The sequence below is a fragment of the Chenopodium quinoa genome, unplaced genomic scaffold (assembly GCF_001683475.1).
Source record: "Chenopodium quinoa cultivar QQ74 unplaced genomic scaffold, ASM168347v1, whole genome shotgun sequence".
NCBI lineage: Eukaryota > Viridiplantae > Streptophyta > Magnoliopsida > Caryophyllales > Amaranthaceae > Chenopodium > Chenopodium quinoa.
In genome coordinates, this window is record NW_018743858.1 from 579,114 (window position 1) to 602,575 (window position 23,462).

At 36.4% G+C, this 23,462-nt stretch overlaps 4 protein-coding genes across 6 annotated transcripts; 2 read left to right on the forward strand and 2 right to left on the reverse strand.

The window, feature by feature from the left end:
- Positions 1 to 483: 483 nt before the first annotated feature.
- LOC110686361 lies at positions 484 to 7,076 on the forward strand. 2 transcript variants are annotated; one of them, XM_021862959.1, is made up of 13 exons: positions 484 to 859; positions 1,089 to 1,231; positions 1,465 to 1,510; positions 2,042 to 2,133; positions 2,251 to 2,461; positions 2,562 to 2,835; positions 2,946 to 3,009; positions 3,101 to 3,164; positions 3,247 to 3,298; positions 3,393 to 3,480; positions 3,594 to 3,926; positions 4,002 to 4,235; positions 5,987 to 7,076. In XM_021862959.1, exons 1-13 carry the CDS (start codon positions 754 to 756, stop codon positions 6,353 to 6,355), a joined length of 2,076 nt encoding a protein of 691 aa, XP_021718651.1. In that variant the 5' UTR covers positions 484 to 753; the 3' UTR covers positions 6,356 to 7,076. The 2 variants fall into 2 exon arrangements, with proteins under 2 accessions (XP_021718651.1, XP_021718652.1); XM_021862960.1 differs by having other exon boundaries at positions 2,254 to 2,461.
- Positions 7,077 to 7,645: 569 nt separating this feature from the next.
- On the reverse strand, positions 7,646 to 11,369 carry LOC110686362 (hexokinase-2, chloroplastic-like). 2 transcript variants are annotated; one of them, XM_021862961.1, is made up of 9 exons: positions 10,886 to 11,369; positions 10,165 to 10,315; positions 9,902 to 10,084; positions 9,700 to 9,774; positions 9,466 to 9,621; positions 9,275 to 9,370; positions 8,885 to 9,015; positions 8,407 to 8,488; positions 7,646 to 8,288 (listed from the first exon to the last, which is right to left on the reverse strand). In XM_021862961.1, the coding sequence occupies exons 1-9, from the start codon at positions 11,161 to 11,163 to the stop codon at positions 7,950 to 7,952; spliced, it is 1,491 nt and encodes a 496-aa protein (XP_021718653.1). In that variant the 5' UTR covers positions 11,164 to 11,369; the 3' UTR covers positions 7,646 to 7,949. The 2 variants fall into 2 exon arrangements, with proteins under 2 accessions (XP_021718653.1, XP_021718654.1); XM_021862962.1 differs by having other exon boundaries at positions 7,647 to 8,288; positions 10,165 to 10,286; positions 10,886 to 11,045.
- Positions 11,370 to 17,291: 5,922 nt separating this feature from the next.
- On the forward strand, positions 17,292 to 18,672 carry LOC110686363 (protein MAINTENANCE OF MERISTEMS-like). Its single transcript, XM_021862963.1, has 3 exons — positions 17,292 to 17,827; positions 17,908 to 18,333; positions 18,430 to 18,672. The coding sequence occupies exons 1-3, from the start codon at positions 17,591 to 17,593 to the stop codon at positions 18,568 to 18,570; spliced, it is 804 nt and encodes a 267-aa protein (XP_021718655.1). The 5' UTR covers positions 17,292 to 17,590; the 3' UTR covers positions 18,571 to 18,672.
- An 87-nt stretch (positions 18,673 to 18,759) lies between these two features.
- On the reverse strand, positions 18,760 to 19,648 carry LOC110686365. Its single transcript, XM_021862964.1, has 2 exons — positions 19,536 to 19,648; positions 18,760 to 19,447 (listed from the first exon to the last, which is right to left on the reverse strand). Exons 1-2 carry the CDS (start codon positions 19,546 to 19,548, stop codon positions 18,825 to 18,827), a joined length of 636 nt encoding a protein of 211 aa, XP_021718656.1. The 5' UTR covers positions 19,549 to 19,648; the 3' UTR covers positions 18,760 to 18,824.
- Between the last annotated feature and the right edge of the window lie 3,814 nt (positions 19,649 to 23,462).

Consider the following 23,462-nt stretch of genomic DNA (forward strand, 5'->3'; position numbering starts at 1 on the left):
ATAATAATAATAATAATAATGCGATAATAATAATAATAATGCGATAATAATAATAATAATAAATAATTAATAATAATAATAATAATAATAATAATCTGCTCTGCTTTGCCCAGAGACTCAAAAAAACAGGTCTTAATCATCTAACCCGATTATTCGATCCATACTTTTTTTTGGTGTTTAGAGAGTGACAAAGATGGAAGATGAGAATCGATCCTAAAATCAGGATAACTCTAACCATTTAAGCTATCCCTCGCCCTTACCGAACCCATATTTCAAGTATCCTCCCTTTTCGATTTTCCTAATTTTAGTTATAAATGACGTCTTTTCACGTCCTCTGTCAGCATTTTTCAAGAGAATAAAAAACGCTTCAACTTTCTCTCTCTTCACAAACACTTTCTTTCTCTTTTTCTATTTCAGCTTCTTCTTCTTACCCCACAATTTCTGGGTTTATTTGATTGAATTTCTATTGTAGGAGAGAGAAAAAAATAGTTGGGTTTAAAAGAGAGAAAATAAAAATTACGAAATATGGAGAGAAATGTAGTATTCATTCATTGATAGATACATTTCACCAGCAAGCTAAAACATTTTTGGAGATTTCGATTTTTTTTGGATTAATTGATTGGATTTGATTCTTACTGGAAAAAAAAACAAGTACAAAAAAATTATATTAAATTCCACCATTTTCGCCTTTTCTTCAGTACCCATTTTCAGTTATTTTTAAGAGAGAGAAAGAAGTAGAGAGAGAAAGAAGAAATGGAGAAAAATGGAGAAGAAGACGAGAGGCGTGTAATGAGTCGGCAATCTGGCCCCAACAAGAAGAAGCCTCATCATCATCATCATCATCTGCCTGTTGTATCTGGTACCCCACAAATTAATATTATTAAAAAATTTATCTGTCATTTTCATTTTACCAAACAATTCCTTTATTTTTGTGCAGAAATAGACAATTTTGCTGTTTTTTTTGGATTTTTATTGTGGATAAATTCTTCATTTTATCTTCTTATATCTCTGTTTTTTGGTGCCTCTGTTTCTCCATTTTTTTTGGATAATATTTTTTTTTGGGGTTAATTTTTCTGGGTGTTATGAAGGTAACGTGGAGAAGGAGAAATTGAGGAGAGAGAAAGTGAAACGACTGAGTGTTGTTGAGAGAGAAATGGGTTTTGATGGTGGAGATGAACAGCTTCTTCACTCCACCACTGTCAGTTCTATCAAATTCAAGCTTCCCAGAAAGGTAATTTTAATATTATTTTGTGGATTTTGTAGATTTTTGATGATTGATATGATTCAATTTCTTCTTTAAGCGATAATTGTTGATTAAATTTTCTGAGTTTTGTAGATTTGTTTAATATAATGTCATAAATAAGACGATTAGTGGTGTTTTGATTTTTTTGGGTTTGGTAGATTTTGATGATTTATATGAGTTAATATCATTTATGAAATAGGAAATTGGGTTTTTTTTTCCAGATTTTCAGTGATTCCAATACCTCTGTTCCAAGGAAGCTTCGTTCAGGTATTTTGTCTTTTTTTTTTTTTTTTTTTTTTTTTGTGTAATCAATAAAAGGAATTTTCTGGGTTTTTTTTGGTGATTAAATCACGGATTTCATGATTATACAATAGTTAAGAATTTTGGGTTTTATTGTGGGAAGATAATGTTGTGTGTGTACTACAGTAGATGGGAAGTGGTGGGTCAATATAAAAAGATTTCTGAAAATTCTGAAATTGTACTTTAAAGCTTTAATGAATCCTTTTTCTTTCTTTTTAATTTTTTCTGATAAACAGATTCTGTATGTTCTTCCACTTTTTAACATGCTGGAAGCTGCATTTTTTATGTTCAGTGTATACCCTTTTTCTAATTAAGTAAAAAGAAGCAATGTATAATATAATATTCTTCCAGAGAAAACTGGGGTTTTAATATATATTCTGAAGATATGAGTACTACGTGACAGATTATTGTATTACTTCGTATTTTATTTATAAATTTATGTTTAAAGATGGTTAGTTGGTTTGTCTCATGTGTATCAAATTTTGTTTTGGTTGGCAGCAATTCGAAAACGTAGCTGTGAATCAGCTTCAGTGGCCATGCCAAATGCGAATAGACCGAACAATAGTCTGAAGAAACCTAAGCTATGCATGGTTTGTTCCTTAATCTTGTTAAGTTCTAATCATGTAAATGAACACTTAATTATATACTGAAGCAGAGTGGTTGAAATGACATAATTAAATGTTGCACAATTGCTAATTGCTATGTAGCAGAATGGTTGGTCAGATCATTCATCTGGAGGGACTGTTTCGGTTGAAATCTCCAAAGATGAGGAAGAGGTGGCGGAGACATTGTTTGCTTTAGCCGGATTGATTCCTCACGATGGCATGCATGCCAATGATAAAGACGAGGAGTGTCTTGATGGAAAAATGACAGGCTTGTCGAAGATACAAAACAATGATGCTATGCCTTCATCTGAAGGTTTTTTTTTTACCTCTAGTAACTAATCTTGCATTTTCTGGATGTTTTATGCATGGTTATTATTTGTAATTTGATGTAAAAAAACCTTTCATTTTATTAGATCCAATGGTCCTGACAGAGGAACCCAAAACAGCTAATCCTGCATCAACCACAAATGGCCCACCAAGGGACTCTTTGAAAAAGAGAACTGTGGATGAATCTGCTCCTCTTGCTTGGTCTAAATTGTCTGAAGGAAAACAGATGAATCCGAATTTGAAGGTTTCTGTCCCACCAGCACATTTTCATATCCCTCCGCTGCTTAGGGCTTGTGATGACAGACGATTAACACATTCTACCCCCTTTTATGGTTCAACTGAACAAAACCTAGAGAGCAGGTGAGTATTGGACTGTAAAGCTCCTTGAAGTTTGTTCTTGCGCAGATATTCATACTTGTGTGTTTTCATTCAAGTGTTTCGGTTTTAAGACCTTTTTATTCTGTATGCAGGTTAAATGAGACCGATGGAGAGAAATTTAAATTTCCTAAGAGGGAATCCCACATTAACATAGGAGTAAGTTTCATTTGTTGACCTATTGATTGTGATTGGCTGGTTTTTTCTTTCTATTTTGTTATGTAATGAAATTGATCATTGTGCATTCCAGGCGGTAGACTTAGCTGCTAGTCAAGATAGAGAGAATGCTACCTCATCAAATTGTGGAACTAATGGTACCACCATTACCCTTTTCATCTCTATATTTTTTTATCTTAATTTCTGTATCGCTCTGTAATATTTTAATTCTCTATCCAGCCTTGACTTTAAGACCTTCACATGGACGTGGAGTTGATGGACTTCTTTCACAGTAATCTTCTTTCTCTTTCAGATTTTGGACATGATAATAATTTACAATTTGACCTTTTCAATGGTTTAATGAAATTTCTCTTTATAAATTGCAGGTCCGCTGCTACAATATTTCCATCTTGGCCTGATAAAGCTTCATCATACAAAATTGTTTTCTGCAAAGATACTCCATCAGCTGGAGAGGTGATTTGGAGAGGACCTTTTTTCCAAAATTTATATATCAAATTATCAACTATTTGACAACTAAACTTCAATGCCATTTTCTAGATTTCTGATTATTTACCCGTTGAATCCAGGTACCCTACTCGATAAATGGTGGAAGAAAGATGTGGAGAAGATGTGTTGCACATGTATACATTAGCCACCTGATCCAGGTACTGCAATCCTCAGAAAGAAGAGATACTCATCCTTTAGATACCAGCCAGCTGAGACCATCACAATGTCATTCTACTGGACATGCTTCTGGCAACCGGGATGATCTAAGTACAACTGTTACTGCTGGCCTCATGTTTGGCTCTGCTGCTGACAAGAATTGTGAAACTGCAAATGATGTCTCTGTACTCCCCAAAAAGTGTCAGGTTGAAGATCAGGGGCGTTCACTCTCTGGAAATTGTAACTCAAAGGAGGAGGTACATGGTGTTCTTGTCATTGTTATTGCTGTAGTTAATCTTACATTGATCTGATACATTTTTTGATGTTGGCAGAGCTATAATTTCCTGTCTCTGTCAACTGGAGCTGGCACAGAAGTAAACAATGGTGGAAGTGTAAATAGGTTGGGTATTACTATGGATGCTAATGATCATGTACTTCAACTACACTCAGTTGCACAGCATAATACCTACATGCCTTGCTCTATGCCTCAAAATAGTTTTCCCCCCATTCGTTACGGGGATCATGCAGCAGCAGTATCAGCTGCACCACCTTCTATGCCACCTCAGGTATCTTCTAATTTCATGTCTTTCCTCAGTAAGCCTCTACCTCTTTCATTTTCCATGTATCGTTTTACATTGTAACTGTTACTTTAATTTAAAATTTGGAAATTTTCACTTTTGCTACCACTAAAACAACCCTGTTTCACTTTTGCTACCGCTCAAATTTTTTTATTTTATTTTACTACCACTAAAAATCACATATTTTAAAATTCGCTACCAGTTGACGGAAGCTGTTAGTTTTGCCATTTGTGGGCCCCACTTCACCCCTGCCCCTCTCTCTCCTCCTTCCCCTGCCTCTCTCTCCTCCTTCCCCAGCCACCAATCCCCTTCCCCAGCCACTCCCCCTCCACCCCCTAGCCACTTGTCCCGCATCTCCCCTTCCCCTGCCGCTCTCCAAAATCGATGCACTACCCCATAACTCCAACTCCGGCGACGGTGAGAGTTTCGAGGGTGGGATTGTTAGGGTTTCGAGGGGGTCGCCGGAGATCGAAAAGGTTTATGGTTAGGGTGGCCGAAAAGGGTAGGGGAAGGGGAGGGGGGGTCGATTTCGGTGGGGGAATGGGGAGGGGGGCCGATTCCGATGGGGCGAATGGGGAGGGTGGTGGTTTCCGGTTTGGGGTGGGGGTTGGGGCAGCAAGAGGGGGAAAAGCGAGGGGGGTGACTGCGTAGGTGGGGGTCGCCGGCGTTGGTTGGGGAAAGGGATTGGGGTGGCTCGCCGGCGTTGGCCCAACTTTTGGCCGCCGGCCGCCGGCAGGGGGGAGGGGGGACGGGGGAGGGTGGCTGACGGGAGGGGGGGCAATTAAGGGTGGCTGGTTTTTTTTTTTTTTTTTAATAAACTTAACGGATTCCGTTAAGTGGTAGCAAATTTTAACAAAGGTGTTTTTAGGTGGTAGTAAAATAAAAAAAAAAATTTAAGGGGTAGCAAAAGTGAAACAGGGGTGTTTTAGTGGTATCAAAAGTGAAAATTTCCTTAAAATTTTAATAGAATGACTTGATCAATTCCTGGGGAAACTACACAGAACCTTAATACAAAGTGCACTGGCTATGAGTTTTCCTCCAATATATATCCCTGTATAAACTATTAACTTATTTCCAGGTAAAAGGGACAAAACAATCATTTGTATGTTCTCATGAATTTAGTCCTGCCACAACGATGGTTTTCTCAGGAGTAAAATGTAAATAATAAAATTGTTCATTCTTTCTGTTCCATATATGTGCCTGTCATTTACAGCTCATTGTGTCATCTGCAGCTCGTTTGGTAGGAAATTATAAATAGTGGTAATATGAGTGTATTTTAGTGTAATTTGATGAGCTAAACAATATCTTCATGAGTTAAATTTGTCCGTCACCACCCAATACTATCTTCTAAATGGTGATGGATGAGAATGAAGATTTGTGAAGAAAAAGAGATAATTTTGGGTGAACTATCATTACCATGGGAATGGACATTGATTTCTCATAAAAATCTATGTACATTTTCATTCTCATAACCACCATTTATTACTACTTACCAAAAGGCTGTTATGGATCTGTATCCTAATTGATTGTTGCTTTTCTAAATTTAGAATTGTTACTTTTCAATTCATATATGGCGCTATTCCTTTCCATATTTGTTGGCTGGCATTAGTTTGAGACTGGTTTTGGTGTTTTGGATTACTTGAGTCTGTCTTATGTTGTACTTGTATTGTTTAGTATGTAATCTTCCATAGGTTGATTTACTAACTGAAACTCTTGATGAAACCATGTGTATATTACAGGTTCACATACAACTACCTTCATATTACAGCAATCATTGTGGGCCTATTCCTTTGTGCACAGCAAGATCAACACAACTGTCGCATCCTAAACAGCAACAGCAGATTTGGACAGCCCAACTATCAGCACAGCTCAGGCCTAGTCCTCTCCTTTCATCCCATATTGCAAATTGGCAAAATAGTACACGGGATCCACACTCTATGATTCCCATGCAAGCACACCTTCCAGCTTCTAGACCATCTTTAGAAACTATTGGTTCCAAGTATCTTCAAATCCCTCAACAGCCACAAGCAGCAATACTTAGGGCTCAGTCCATCCTTGCCAATGTCCAATGTAAAGATTCAAAACAGTCAACTCCCTTCTATACGTGAAGATAAAGGAGGCCGATTTCATCCTGATGGCGTGCTGCCATTGCAACTACTTTGCAATGAGCGACTCTTGAGTTGAGAGGATAGCTAACAGAAGAACAACTGGATGATGTTGGGTGGCATTAGATAAAAGTACGTTAAGAGTTCATAAGGGTTGTGAGCTGTTTATGGGTGATAACATTTAGAAAGCTAGACAAAGCTAAGGAAATATAAACTAGTGGGTAGCTTGGTTTGTTAAAATGCATAAGAGCCGTCATGAAAGCAGGAAGCCACTGTTTGGGTTTTTTTTTTGCAATTTTTCAGATTGTATGTGGGACCTATACCACAAACACAGTAAGTAACAGGTAGCTTCATTTTGGATGTTAGTTGATCATATGTAAGTCATACTGGCTGCTGCAGGATAGCAGATTTCAAGGTGGTAAAAACTAGAAGGGCAGTTCGAATGCTAGTCCTGCCGTGATGCTTCTTTTCAGATATTGTAGGAACTCTTCGAGGACAAGTACTACATATGCTTCATTCTGTTACCTATCTGTATGTTATACTGAATCAGCAGTGTTCAGTACTTGCAATTTTGGTTATTGGTGTAAAAGTAAAAGGTGAAGTAGCTATTTGTTCAAAACTTTAGATTTTCATGAGCTGAAATTATTCAACTGTAAAAATATTTTTTCATCAAAGATCATGATTCTATAGAAGTTCTTCTAAGCAATAGTAGACTTTTCTGTGCTAAATTAACGCACTGTGTTTTGCATTGCATATTTTCCATTGATAACGTTGCATATATTTCTATACTGGCAATACTAGAAAGAAACAGCAGAACACATTGGTAAACTTAGTTTGCCTTCTCGAAGGATTTTTTTATCTGCCCTACACACAACGCTTGACATTCGCACCATTACCTGATGATCTTCTGGCAGATTGAAAAGTGAAGTGTTAGAATTTTTTTTGTAAGGGTAGGGGGGTGGGGTTTTGTGTGTTGGGGGGGGGGGGGTGGAGGGGTTGCGAGGAATATTCACTCAGACTATCCTTTGCTCTCCTCTGAACAAGAAAAAGTTGCACACAGTAAACATATGGAAGATCAGGAGATGATTTCACTACTCTGATTCAAGGCTGTAATCCTTGTGTGGGCGCTATGTTGTGAGTTAGATTCATGGAGAGATCAGAATTTAGAAGTGCAGAGTTCAGATGCAATTAGGAGTCACTGCTAAGTTAGCTTCTCTAAGAATGGTATTCTATACCTTTGATCAGGTGCACATGCATACAATTTGCAATGTCTGTCAGTTGACATATTATATACAAATACGATATTTGATTGACGAGTGAAAGAATAATGCACCCAGTGCTTGAGCTTGCACTTTTTCTCAAGATAACTAAGCATTTCAGAATCAAATGCCACATTCTAAATCCAGAAATCTTTTATAAATACAAATATTTGCACTATAAATGACTAGTATTACATGAAGAAGCTAGTGCAAAAAATGCCGCAGTCTCAATCTGGATCTCTGCTAGTGATTACGGTAGTATTGAGAAAGAAACAGAAAGGTAAGGGGTGAGGATAAACATCTAGGAATCTTGGTGATCAAGATACAAAGTTTTTGAATCACAAATCATGCTTATACTTAGAGTTTGCAGCAGCCAACAGAGCTGCTCCAATTCCAGAACCATCCTTTGAGTGTTCAATTACTATTTTCTCTGACAAGGCTGGTCCTAAAAGCTCGGTAACTGCATCCTGAAGATAACTTCTATATTGAGGGTAGTTTTCATACAAGCCTCCATCCATTGCCACAACAGTCCGCTTCCCAAAAATGACACCTTTCATGTCGTGCTCCATTTTCTGGAGAATCCCCACAATTCCTGCACCAGCTAATCGCCCCCCTCTCTTTGCTATTGTGTCACAAACCTTGAGAACTATTTGCCTTGCTCTTACATTTGATTCAATCTGGTGAATCTCAAAGAAGAAAATTAAGCTATGATATTCTCAAAAAAATTGCAGAATACTAGATATCTTAATTTGTGAAGGCTAAATTCTAAAACCATATTGATTTTGCTAGACTTACCCCTGCCTCATTGAAGAGAATTGAGCCAACTGCATCCAAGTCATTTGATGTGTCCTGCTGCATAGCGCATATATGCGGGGTTCTGCAGGGGCCAAATTATAGTGTATTAAGATGGTAATTAGGCAGTTCTTCCTGCCATGATTCTAGTGCAATCAAGATGAGGCACACAGCATTTCAACAAAACATGAATGTGTGGTATTAGATAAGAATTTCAGTACCATGTAATTGCTTGTTGGGATTCTAATTCTGGAAATAAAAATGGTTCATCTACGAGTCTAAATTTTCAAGGAATGTACTGGAAGTCTGGAAAATTCAAATTCTTGAATTCAATTACCAAGATTATGGAGAATACATCACATAATAATTGAAAATGAATACTAACTAATATGAGTGCCAAATGACTACTGCTTGATTGCATGATGATATTGGTTTAACACAATGCACAAACTATCAAAAAAAAAAAATTCAGTCACGTTACCTGAGTGAGAAAGGGGTTTGCAGTTTTTCTGGGATGCTGTTGCCAAACAGAGAACCTGCTTCAGCCATTTTCAATACCACTCTCCTCACAATCTCACCAAGGTACATGCCTGATATTGTTTTCTCAAATATCTGTATCAACAGCATACAAAGGTTAACAAGAAACAATAGAATAAAAGACCTATGTTCTGATGTTAGTACATGGTCTTGTGGGCAGGATTGTGTCCTACAACCTCAATCCTTACTTGGGGCACTTTGGGGGTGAAGATCTCCACCCCTCCTCCTCCCCTGCTAACCTGGGATGGGTTGTGCAAAGTTCCGGCCTGTTAGGCCAGCTTCTCTTTACCTACCGTAAAAAAAAAAAAAAAAAAGAAAAAAAAAAAATAGATACCTGTTCACCAGGGTTGATGCTCTCAGCATCCATTCCCCTATCAAATTCAGTCAAGGGAAGTCCAGTTGAAAATGCTCCCCATTCAGTGTTAATTATCTAATATAGATATTTCAGAAAGAAAAAACTTCAGTACATTATCCTAATGATAAAAAAGAGGTTACAAATCTGTAATTGAAGAGATTTCAACATACTGTTGTTCCTGATCGAGATTTTTGGCCAGGTGATTTAGGAATTTCATCAGTCCTCTCCACATAACAAGCATTTGTTCCCGTTCCCAAGATCACAGCAACCATGACATCATTATCCCAGTATTTTGCGCCCGCTAAAGTTCCAACTGTATCATTGACCTAAGTTGTTCCATCAGTAGCTAGAACCAGCACTCGTTCCTTAAAGTATGAAGTTTTTAAAAAACATTCAGCACATACCAGAGCTGAGACTTGCATTGCTAGCCCTTGCCTCCTCATAGATTCATTTAAACAGGCTACTACATCTTTTCCTGCCTAAACAGATTTCAAACAGAATCCTATTAATTGAGATAGCGACAGATCTTTAAAACGATATCAATTTCAAGGTTCAAATTACATGAAACATTCGAAAAACTTGAGGAATCAAGAGTTAAGCACAAACCGTTCCTGAAACTGCAAACCCTTTTGTCCACTTGATCAGAATACCCGAGTCTATAGATGTTTGTTTTACTGGAAAAGAAAAAGTGAATCCAAGTTCTCTATTTCTTCCTTGTGAGAGTTGGAATTCTCCACTCTCTTTCTCAGCAAATTTTGCCAAACCAGAAGCAATGAAATCAAAGAGTTCCTGCAGACATGTTCTAATAAACATCCTCAGGATGAGCAAGGGTAATAATCAACAAAATACTACTACTAGATTCAACGAACCTCCGAGGTACCAGACATCAATTCCTGTGGTATAGAGACTTGCTCGGCCTCAGTAGCGATGACGCGTTGATCCATTCCACCTAATTGAACTCTCAACACCCGGAAATTCGTTCCACCAAGATCTAATGCATAGAACAATCCTTTCTCATTCCTTTCACCATCACAATCGTCACAAAACATCACAATCTAATTATTGTGCAACTCCAAAAATCACATTCAACTATTATGAAACTTCAGCTGAATGTATAGCATGCTGATATATTTGTATAAAAATTAATCCTTTTCACATTTTCATAATTTCCAAAGCATGAGGCCAAAAACAAATATTAATCCCAAAATTCAAATTTACTACAACACACAAATATAGACTCTAGCAGACAAATCAAAATTGCTAGCTTTGGATTGACAATGACACACATGAGAAGTCCCACATTGAAGAATTGTGTATTTTAAAATCTATGTTTTTTGTTCTTAGGTTCACTTTAGATAGTGAGGTACGCTCGTTTAATGTTGATTAAACTGTCGTTTTAAAATGAGTGCACCAGGATGTATAGACTTAGACACTGTTTTAAACACAGTTCATGAGTCAGACTAACAATCTAAGCCAACTTAAATTGTCTTCTCAATTCAAACATTAATTCTCATAAGTAAAGCACACATAAATGATCAATTGTAAATAAAAAGAAAAGAAGAAAAAAAAAAAAAAGATTTTAGAAAATACCCAGTAGGGAGAGCATCAACATAGCTAAGAATCATCTTAAGATCACTGCCACCATCAACAGCAAGTCCAGCTCTCATATCATTAGCCATAGAATCCGCAACGTGGCGCAAAACAGGGAGTGGTGTAGCACACTTCTTTTGCAATTTAGTCAAGACTTGATTAATCGTGTCGACACCGGCACCGGATCGGATGGCCGTCATCCTTGGGTGAAAGGAAGAGGGCCTGATCCTTGATATTGGAAAACATACTGATCCAATGGCCGCTGCTGGCATTGACATAACAACCTAACCTGAGTGGCAGCAAGATGAAGGAGATGGTGGTGGGAGAGAGAAAGAGAGGAGAACAGAAATTGGTTGGAAATAATGTGTGATTCAAGTGGTGGGTCGGAGAGATCTTCATGTTGTAGACTTATAGTATATAACTTTATTTGTTGTAATTTGGAAACTTTGATCACTTTGATTAACACGAGGATTCTATTATTCTAATTTGTATCTTTAATAATTACAAATTTATTATAGTTTTATTTTTTAAAAAAGAATTCCATGTTAATTTTATTGAAATTTTGTTAAAATCCACTATATATAAACCTCGCAGAAAAATAATTTTCTTAATTAAACCGTATAATATTTTAATTGATTTGTAGAAAAAGATAATTTTTATTATCATATCATATCATATCATTCATATCACATCTCATCACTAATAAATAAAGTCGGTCTCGCAGTTAAGCCACGAGACATTGAAAATGTTGTGTAAAGTTTTATTATCGATACACTTCTAATATTTCATATGTACAAAATTAATCATAATTTTTAATAAATATCTTATAATTCGGTACTATTTCCATCATAAAATTCATTTTAAAAATTTATTTAAAATAAAATCCATTTATAATATATTTAATTTATTTACAAAAATAATAGAGAATCAGTAATAATAAGTTTTAATCATGAAAAATAAATTTTTGTTTTGGTAAAAATACTTTTGGTTCAGTAAAAATAATTTCAGTTCAATAAATATATTTCAGTTTAGTATGTCTAAATATCCTGCATTGTCAAAAGGGATTATAGGATCGTATTGAACATTCAATCCAAAATTTTTTATCCTAAACCTTTATCAACCATTTGAGCGTCACTCGGGCATAAAACTAGTCACTAATAAATAAAGTCGGTCTCGCAGCGCCAACTGTCAAACCATGTTGGCGACAAATAGGTATTAGTGTGACACATAGGATACTAAGTAAGCGAATTTTAGATAGATTTTATTAAGATAAAAATATTGTATTGTGTTTTATTATCGATATACTTCTAATATTTCATAGATACAAAATTAATTATAACTTTTAATAAATATCTTATAACTCATTACTATTTCCATCATAAAATTCGTTTTAAAAAGTTCTTTAAAATGAGATCCATTTATAATATATTTTAATAAAAAATAGAAAATCAGTAAAAATTATTTTAGTTTGGTAAAAATACTTTCAATTAACTAGAAATAATTTAAGTGCAATAAAAAAATAATCAAGTTAATAATAACATTTATATCTATTTACAAATTAAACTACAAAAAGTACACTATTATATAAATAAGCAATATGATATCATATGTCTAAATATTTTACATTATCAAAAGGGGTTATATGATCGTATTTAATATTCAAGCTAAAAAGTTTAGGACAATCCGGGCATCGTCCAAGCATAAAACTAGTGTTTATATAATTTATAATGCGCCTTATTCGTTGAAGTTAGTTATGTTGAAATTGAATTAATGTTATTAAAAAAGTTATAAATGTAGTATCTCATTGGATTTAGAATAAAATATTGAATGTTAAAAATATTTTTTTTGTTTTTTAAATAAGTTAAATTCTAAATCATTATTCGTAGTTTTTTTTTTATCTAAAACTTGAAATTACACTCTCAAATTTCATTCGTTAATTTTTCTTGTGTGCCGATTGATTTTTTAACCCTATAATAAAATGTATTTTTTTTTATTTCATTGGTCAAAATAATGTCTTTGTATTTGTTATCACATCTATCGGATACTTGGATATTACGATAAAAGTTTGATGTGAGAAGATAATTTTTATATTCATATAATTTAAATCCTATATCACTATTCGTTGTATTTTTTTTTTTTTTTTTTTTGGAAAAAAAAACCTCAAATCTCATTCATTAGTTTAACTAATGAGGCGATTGATTTTTTTTTTTTTTTAATTCTAAAATAAAATGTGAATCTCATTTTTCATTGGTTGAAATAATGACTTTGCTTAAGTGGCAAGAAGAATGCTTAAGCTTTGGAAAACCAATTGTTAGTTGTCACCACAATTAGTGAAAAACTTAATTGAAAATAAAACCTAATTAAAATAATAACTAGGTCAACCACGACCCAAAGAATTAGAAAAACAGAAAAAAGAAATTTATCACCGTTACCATCCTTAATTAGCCTTCAAATGAAGTTTTGCAACATTTTTGAAGTTTGGTGAAGAATTCAAACACAATTGGGGAAGCATGATGATGTAGCAGAGAGGAGATAGATGATTAATTGGAAGGAAATTGGAAAAGGGGGAAAAAAAGGATTTTTAGGGGGTGTTTAATAAGTCACATGCGTGACACATGATAGGTCAATGCTTGGAAATTATGTCAATGACTGAATTTTGAGCTATGGTTTATTTTGACAAAAAAAAATCGGTTTCTTCTTGCCAAAAAAATTATATATATAAGAAGGTTTATGACAAATTAAAATTTTTATAAGTTGGTCTTAAAAATATGTCCTAGCTCGTTATCTGTAACAACTAGATTTAACCAAGTGCGATGCACAGTTTTTTTATCTTTTAGTTTGTATATTTCTTGTGATCTCTTAATATCTAACAATAATTTTATATACTATATCATTTTGTATATTTCTAATGATCTCTTAATCTTTAACAATTTTTCTATTCTTATATATATATATATATATATATATATATATATATATATATATATATATATATATTATTTTAACATAAATGTTTGGAGGAGGTGATTTTTTTTTCTTAACAAGCGAATTCCCAATTTGCTTTAGAAACCTGAGCACAAAAAGCTCCATTAGGAGTTCAGATAAGGAGACCCAACGGGAACGGAGGATATTGAGGCTTCCAAGGGTTAGATATCAACAGGAGACCAAACTTGCACAAAGTGGTAGTAAGAGTTAATGAACCAGGATCTCCTTAACAAATTTTGTTGTAAGAAACAGGAGGCACTTTAACAACAAAGAAGCCCTTCCTAAGGGTCGAGATGGAAACAGAGCTAGGCAGGCTCCAAGAGTAATCAAGTGCTGGATCAAGAGCAAAAGGTTTTCCAATGACACAGAGGAGGACCTTGGAGAGGCTAAGGAGGATAAGGTGGCACTAGGAAGAGAAATAAAAACCTCATAATCAGGGTTGAAAAAAGGGGAAGGAAGTGGAACAAAACGGAGCAGGAATGAGGGGGCATAAAGGGGGGGGGGGGGAGAGGGGAGAAGAGATTGGGAAAGGAGAAATCACGACATCTTTGAAAGAGGCGGAGGTGGATGCAGAAAGGGAAGGTTGGGTGGGTGAAGGGGGCGGCAAGGTGGGAGGAGGGGGCTTAAGGGGACATACACACATACTCTCTCTCTCTCTCTCTCTCTCTCTCTCTCTCTCTCTCTCTCTCTCTCTCTCTCACTCACACACACGTACATCTTTTGGTAGATTGATAATTAAATATGCGTGAATCCGTGTGATAATTATTTCACAATTCATGTAAGAAGCTATAAGAATCCCATTAATTATCTCACATTATTGTTCGGTAACAAATGACATGGGTCCCCCTTCCCTCCATTTTTAAGGCAAAATTGGCCTCAAATAAACTATACCTTTGGTGCACCCAACACCTTCAACTTTGAGTAGTAACTGACACACCATCAAATATTGATTTGGGTGCAATGCATGCAATAAATAGGTATTTTGGGCACTCAAACTAAGACAATTCTGGTAATTATTGGGCAATTGATGGCATGCGCTGTACCCGTATTAATAGTTGGTTGTGTTCTACCTATTAGTCAAAGTTCAGGCTGTTGGTTGCATCCAAACTATAATTCAGGGTGTTAAAGCCAATTTTGCCTTTTAATTTTTTTTTTTTTAAAAAACATAACTTTATTACTAATTTACTACATTTAATGTTTAATTCATATCCCCTAACTTATTACAAGTACTATTATGGGTGCATTCAATTGTCAGTCATTCCTCTTCCTTTTAAATAAAATTTTCATTTGTTTTAAGAAAAAACATTTAATAAAGTAAAATAAAAGACATAACATAAACATATTTTTCTTCTAATTTAACTACTAATATTAATAGCCTGTGCATCGCACGGGCCAAAATTCTAGTTAGTTCAATGTGAAGAAACATCCAAATTTGGTAGATCACTATTTATGTGTTCCTATTCTTGAAGATATGGCTGACTATATGAATTCACGATTTCAACTACCTTTGGTTACCTCAATTGCTAAACATCGCCCGCGAATCTCCACATAAAGCCCACAAAATTAGAGTGAATTGTCACTTTTGCCCTCAAAGTAAAAAACACAATTTCTTCTCTCAATTCTCTACTTCCACTTTCTCTCTCTAAAAAACTTTCCGAGCGATGTCGAGGCGGCCCGGCAAGGAAGTGGCGGCACAGGCGGCGGGTGGACAGCGGTTTTCCGGCGAGAAGGTATTTTTTATTAATTTTGTGTTTAAAAATTAAAAAAAAAAGGTCGGAGGCGGTGGTGGCGCCTAGGCCAGACGCCACCACCACGGCGGCGGCGTCTAGCCCAGACGCCACTACCACGGCGGCGGCGCCTAGGCCAGACGCCGTGACGGTGGCGGTGGCGTCTGGCCCAGGCGCCAGAACCACGGCACCGGCGTCTGGCCTAGGCGCCGCCGCCGTGGTAGTGGCGTCTGGGCTAGACGCCGCCGCCACCGTCACGGCGTCTGGCCTAGGCGCCGCCGCCTTTTTATTTTTTTTTTTAATTTTTTTTTGGTTTTAAATTTGAAATTTAATTTTCGAAAATAATTATTTTTTTTTTGATTTTTTTTTAAATTTGTTTTTCTTTTTTTTAATTTTAAATTTTATGTTTCTGATTTTTTTTTTATTTTGTTTTAAATTTTGTTGGTTTTTTTAAAAAAAATTTTATGTTCCTCTTTTTTTTTTTTAATTTTTAATTTTATGTTCTTGTTTATTGTTCTTGTTTTTTTTTTTTTTTGAATTAGTTTTTTTACTTAAAAAAAATTTTATGTTCCCTTTTTTTTGTTATAAATTTTTTTTAAAATTTTGATGTTCTTCTTTTTTTAAGTTTTTATAATTTTATATTTTTCACTTTGTTTTTTCCAATTTGTTTTTTTTGGGTAATTTTTTTTTTTGCTTTGTTTTTTTCCAATTTTTTATTTATTTATTTATTAGGTTATTAATTTTTTTATTTTTAGGTTGTTAATATTTTGTAATGTTTTTAATTTATTTTCCATCATATGTATATTGTTTTATTTATTTATTTTAATTACTTTTTTTATGTTTATATTACATGTTTATATTGCATATTACATGTTTTGTTATTTTGTGTTAGGCATCGTATTTTCGTTCTGGGGCTGGGAAGAGTATGGACATTATGAGAAGTACGATGAACTCAATGGAGAGCTCGGGGCCCAGACACGTTAGATCCCGTGGTATTTCGGCCTCGGCTCGTAGAGAACGGGTGCACTATTCTGAGGATGATGAAGATGATGATGGTGATGAGGAGGAGGAGGAGGAGGATGCAGATGAGGATGTGGACGATCAGAGTGGACCATATGATGATTACGGTCCATTCAGTCAGAGGCTTGATGATGTGTATGAGACGCGTAGGGTAGACGTGCGTAAGGGTAGAGATGGTAGATTTGTTAGTAGATCTGGCACATCATCTGCGTCCACTGTGTCTGCGGTTAGCAGAAAACGGTCGAGGGCCGTTAATGATTCTTGGGTGGTGAGGGGCGAGGTGGCTGGGGGACCTATAGACGGGAGTGTGATTCCTAGCTTTCTAGGACACATCGCTACCCGTATTTGGGAGGACCAAGAGCGGGCTTTGGATAGCGGCATTTTGAAATGCCAAACCCGGGAGAGGACTTGTAACTTCTTGTGTAGTTGGGCTGAGGCTTGGCCGGAGGAGAGCGAGATGGTCGGCCGATTGAGGGCCACTAGAGTGAGCCACCTTCCTGCCACCATGCATGAGAGGATTGACTCGACGCTGATCACGGCTTTCGTTGAGCGATGGCAGCCGGACACGAACTCTTTCCACCTTCCGTTCGGTGAGATGACGATCATGTTGCATGACGTCGAGGCCATCCTTGGGATTCCCGTAGAGGGAAACCGAGCATCTGTTGTCACAGATGCGGATCAGGCAGAATTATTGGCGGAGCTGTTGGCGGTGGATAGGGCTGCGCTGTACACAGCGGCACTTGGTGTGTGGGATCACGGCGGTGTTAAGATCGCAGCAGTTTTGCAGCGATGTTTGCACCCCACTTCACGTAGGACGCAGGACACACAGCTGGCTGCATATGTTTTTCTTCTTCTCGGGTGTACCTTGTTTCCGGATAAGAGCGGAAACAAGCTCAGGCCACGCGACATAGTTGACGCGTGTGAGCCCGACAGAGTAGGCCAGTTTTCTTGGGGGTCGGCTACATTAGCGTACATGTATCGCCAGTTAGGATTCTCGAGCCGGGCTGATGCGGCAGGTATCACTGGATGTATGACGTTGTTACAGACGTGGATATACGAGTATTTCCCGGCGTTTCGACCACACCGCGACCCGGTTCCTATTGGGGATGGCCAGCCACGTGCCTGTGCGTGGAGTCCGCGTGTCGAGAAGAAGTCCATTGACCGCCTGCGATCGATACGGTTATTGCTTGACAGGATGTCCCCATTAGAGGTAAAGTGTTTAAATTATTTCTACTTTTATAGTTTGATGTGTTTATTGTATGAATCTTACTAATTTTAAAAAATGTGCAGGTGAACTGGATGCCTTTCGGCCAGAACCCTAGTAATAGGGTACCCAGGACCCTCTACACGGGACTGATTCAGTATCGTGAGATCGTAGAGGCGTACATGCCGCAGCGCTGTCTTCTCCAGCTTGGATATGTCCAAGTTGTTCCTCCTCCACCAGCATGGCCCAGTAAGGCCGTCCGATCTGCGTCGTTGAAGGAGTACGTCGTCCAATGGCCGGCAAGCATGATTGGCACGTGGGAGCAGTTTCCGATGGTTGCCCGCATATGGATTGAGCAGTTGCAGCGGCCGCCAACTGGGGTGGCTGCCATGTGTGACCAGCACTACATGGAGTGGTACAACCGGCACTCACACCCGAGGTTGATCAGAGACGTCCACCACGGCGACGACGCCGATGATGATGATGTGCCACCGCCCACTGCCGTGGATGCGGTACGTCTCATAAAACATTTGTAGTTGTGTTTTTTTTTCATATAATACGTCTCATAATACGTCGTTATTGAATTTTATGTGTTTTGTTATGTGTAGTGGATGGGAAAGATGACGCAGTTGGGACACAGACTTTTTGAGGAGAGGGACAACATGACGACTGCAACAGGCAGAGCTGTTATTGATGAACTGGAACGGGCCCTTGAGCAGTGGCAGTGGGCGTCACAGAGAGATTATTGATATGTCGGCAGTGCATTTATAAAACATTTTCCTAGTTGTTTGTAAAAGTTAACATTATCTGTTCTTATAATTATTATTTTAAGTTCTTAGAATTTGACATTATATTTTTAGTTTTTATAACTTTTATTTTAAGTTGTAATTAGTGGGCATACGAAAACTAAATACAGGTTCACATTTAAATGGGAAAACTAAATACGAAAATTAGAATCCGAAAATTAAATAAATGGGAAAAACATAGCAATAGCAATATTAGGTCACATAGAAAAGGCAACTAGATTGTTCCACTGCTGCACCCGGTCATGATATAACGCATCCCAGCCCTCTAAGCTTGCTGTACGAATGGTGTACCACGTTGGTATAATCGGTGGGACCGGAAAATCGGGTGACAGGTCCAGTCGGATGAAATGTCTGTATGACGGCCCCAGAAATCCAATAGCAACCTCTCTTACCAGTCTGGTGACGGTCTCACGCGAACACCAAGGCAGAACCGTGGTACACGGATAGTAAGCTCGACCATGCAAACCAAGGCCGAAATGCATCACTGCACACTTGTAGATGTTTGCAACGGCGAAGAGATCAAGGGGCGCGTCGAACCAATGATTTTGACCGCAACGTCCTCCTCCCCACCGGATACGCTGCAGAGACCTATCCAAGTCCTGTCCGTACACGTGGCGATAAACAGCTCGGTTTGAGGCGATTTCACTGTACATCAACTGACGCACTAAACCGTAGTTGTCTTCACCCATCTGAAACACATCAGCCACAACCCGAAATCCACAGTTACCATCTGCAACCACATCATTCCACCCGTCCAGGAACGGCATCATGATGTTAGGGATCCTGTCTTTATATGGAAAATGTTCAATGTCCATTCTGCCTGTTGCACACATCAAAAAACACAATTAACAAGTTAGCAGAAAACTAAACAAACACTCTAAAAAGTAAATTAAACTAAAGTACCGTACCGGTGCCGGGCATATTCACCGACGAAGATGTTTGACTACCACTTGATGACGATGTACGACCACGGCCACGACCACGACCACGACCACGAATGTACTCAAACGCACTCCTTTCCCGCCGTAACACAAAAACAAAAACAAATTAAAACAATTAAAAACAAAACAAATAAATAAATTAAAAACAAAAACAAATTAAAACAATTAAAAACAAAACAAAAAAAAAACCAAAAAAAAAAGAAAAAAATTGTAACACAAAAAAAAAAAAAATAAACAAATTTTAAATTAAATTAAAAAAAAAAAAAAAAAAAAATAGTGGTGGCGCCTAGCCAGGACGCCGCCACCGTGGCGGTGGCGTCTAGCCAGGACGCCGCCACCGTGGCGGTGGCGCCTGGCCAGGACGCCGCCACCGTGGCGGCGGCGTCTTGGCCAGACGTCACGGCCACGGTGGCGGCGTCCTGGCCAGGCGCTAGAGCCACGGTGGCGGCGTCCTGGCTAGGCGCCACCACTACGGTCACGGCGTCCCGGCAGGACGCCAGCCGCCAATTCGTGGTTTTAGATGGCTTCGTACCTCCTTTTCCGGCGTCAACGGCGTCTCTCCGGTGCATCTACCCGACGTTGAGGGCTCTTCGGTTTCACTCGGCGATCCAGTCCTGCTCCACATTTTTTATGAGTGAAAAATTTTATTTTCGGTAAAAATTAAAACAAGGGCAATAATGTCAACATTTTTAAAAAATGTGGGCTTTATGTAGAAAAACGCGGGCGATGTTTAACAAATCCCTTGGTTACAGACCTTAAGTGTTTGGTGTCGAAGTCACTTCATTAAGAAAAGTTAATCGGAAGTATATCTAACTCTATTTCATAATTGCATTATAGTTCCACTAAATGGTATTTTGAATATATAGAGGAAAGCTCATATAAGAACCCATTATATATAAGAACCCATCTGGGTCATAGGATGAGATTTAATCAACCGCTGAAATTGCTCTTTCTCATCTTCCTCTTTCACATTTCAATGAACCCCATAATTTTCTCTCTCCTAATTTTCCAAGCTTTCTCTCTCCTATTTTTCCTATGATTCTGCCGTAAATCATTGTAAGTTTATCAATTTGATCAAATTTCTTTGTATATTTCGATTATTTTGGATGTATGGTTTTTTAGCATTGGTTTATTTTTCAATTTTCGATTATATATGTTGAATATTTGTGCTGAGTTTGCAATTATTTTGCAAAATTATTCGTTTCTTTCGTCATATTTTCGATTTTCTGCGATTACTTTTCAGTTTCTTTTAATTGCAATTATTTTGCTAAATTTGTGTTCGATATTTTAGCCGAAAATCTTTGTATTTTTACAGCTCTTTTCTACAAAATTGCGATTATAATCAATTTTTTCGATTATTATTGGTACGTTGTTTTATTATTATGATTATGATTGCTAATTTGGATTATTATTGTGATTATCAGCCTCATATCGAATTTTTTTTTTAATTGCGATTTCATCTTTTGATTTTGTTCGAATTAATTAGTTCGATTTTTGTGATTTCACCAGTTTGATTTTTTGCGATTTCATCAGTTCGAATTCATCATTTCGAAAATTTGCAATTAATCAGTTCGATTTTTGTTTGATCTTTTTTCGATTTTTTGATACATATGTGTTCGATTATATGACTGTTCATTCTATCAGTTTTTTTTTTTTTTTAGTAATTTCCTTGGACCTCTATTGTTTTAGTTTAAGGTTGATGTTTGCTGTCGGCTAGTTTAATGGTATGTTTGGGTCAGCAGTGATGTTGATGGATTCCACCAGGAGCCTGGTTAGTGGTGTTATTTTGTGAAAGGGTTCTTATGGTGTTTCGATTCTTGTCTCTAATTGTTGGAAAACACTCCAAACTATGTAGCTTGAATGTTAAGTTTCAGTTGTATATCTTAGTTTTTTTTGGACATGATTTTAATTGACGTGCTCGGAGCATTTTGGATATTTCAATGTTTGATGGTCATAGTGTTTGAAATGGTTTGCAATGTTAATTTTAATCAATAGTTCCTCCTGAGATGCTAAGCGCCTAAGAGGCAAGATCCTTAGTCCCAGACTAACATGTGCTTGTGTATTTTGACGTGGTTGGTGTTTTGGTGGTGTTAATCTGTTATGCATAGCGACTCCTGGTAGCTTAATTGTTGTATGCATTTCATCTAGCGAACAAAGACAATAGCTGCTGTTCAGTTTTTATTTTTATTTTTATTTTTATTTTTATGCAATGGTGCTTTTTACCTTGAAGTTCCTTATTAGTGTGACTCAAAATTTGTGAACAGGGATCTTTATTGTTTATGTCAGTAGTGCAGATAGATATGTTGGGGTTGTGAAAGTACTTGTCGTGTAGTACCCGAGGCTGAGACTTGTGTAGCTTATAATTTTTTTCAATTTTCCATGATTTATTGTAGATCCGTGCAAAATGTGATATGACTGTTGTGTTTTGCAGCTGATTATGTAATTTCAGAATTTCTAAATGAATTATGTGAATTGTAAATTAGTTTAGTATGTTCTAAATTATTTAGACCAAAGGAATGGTGGATTTAATACTTATGTTCTAAAGTTTCTTTATATGTTCTAAAGTTTTTCAATCTATGTTCTAAAGTTATCTTACTATGTTCTAAAGAATATAATCAATTTTTTCGATTATTATTGGTATGTTGTTCAAACTTAAAATATCATTGCATATGTTCAGCTAGTCATTTCTATTTCTTTGTCGTAACCTGCTTATGCATGATTTAATTTTGAGATTTTTTTTATTTAGTTTTTAGTAATTTTTGTAGTTTAAAGCTTTTATATACATTAGCCTACAAGCTCAACGGGAGAGCATTGTGCAAATGCACATAAGATGTGGGTTCGAATCCCACGTAGGTTCTGTTGTAGAACATAGGAAAAAAAATTTAGAATATAGGTAGAAAAATTTTATAACACAATAATTAATATAGAACATAGGAAAAAAAAAATTAGAACATAGGCAAAAATTTGGAACGTTGGAAAAAAATTTAGAAAATAAGAAAAAATTTAGAACATGATTCTCCTTCTTCCTCTGTTACTCATTCGAGTAATTTTAGTTGTTTTTAATGCTTTAATTTCAGTTTACTTCTTATGTTCTAAAGTTTACTTACATGTTCTAAAGTTTTTATTTTATGTTCTAAATTTTACCATCTATATTCTAAAATTTACCTATGGTTTTTTTATATGTTCGTGCTGGTGTAAGTGTGGTATACGATATATTAGTTGATGTGATGGGATTTTGTATGTGATGGTTTCTGTGTTCATGTCTCTATTTATTTTCCCACCAAGAGTTACAAAATAGAATAATATTAATACTACAAAGAAGGAAGATGATGATTTTGATAATGATAATTGGGAACTTCCTGAATGTGACCTTCCCTATTGACTAAGCTGATGTGACTTGATGAAAAAGTGATAATGAGTTAATGACACATACAAAGCTAAATATTTAGACATGTTTTTACTGTCATGAATCTCATAATTGTCTAAATTTTTAATCTAAACCTTGTCGATGTTTTTCCCAAACAGAAATTGAAGTCACATGATGTAAACTCGAACATGGCCACTCTCTTATTGTCTAACAATTGTTTATATTATTTTTAATGTGATACATTTTTTTTGAAAGATAATTTTTCCTATGTTTATATTCCTATTTTTTAAAAAAAATTCCCTTATATTCTATATATATGTTTAAGATTTTTCCTATGTTTTAATTTTTTGTCTATGTTCTAAACCTTTTCCTTTATTCTAATTTTTTCCCCTATGTATGTTGTAATTTTTTTTCCTATGTTATAATTTTTTTTTTCTTATGTTCTAAATTTTTCCGCCTGAGTTGAAAATTCCTATGTTTAAATTTTTTTTTTCCCATGTTCTAAATTTTTTTTTGCACATGTTCTA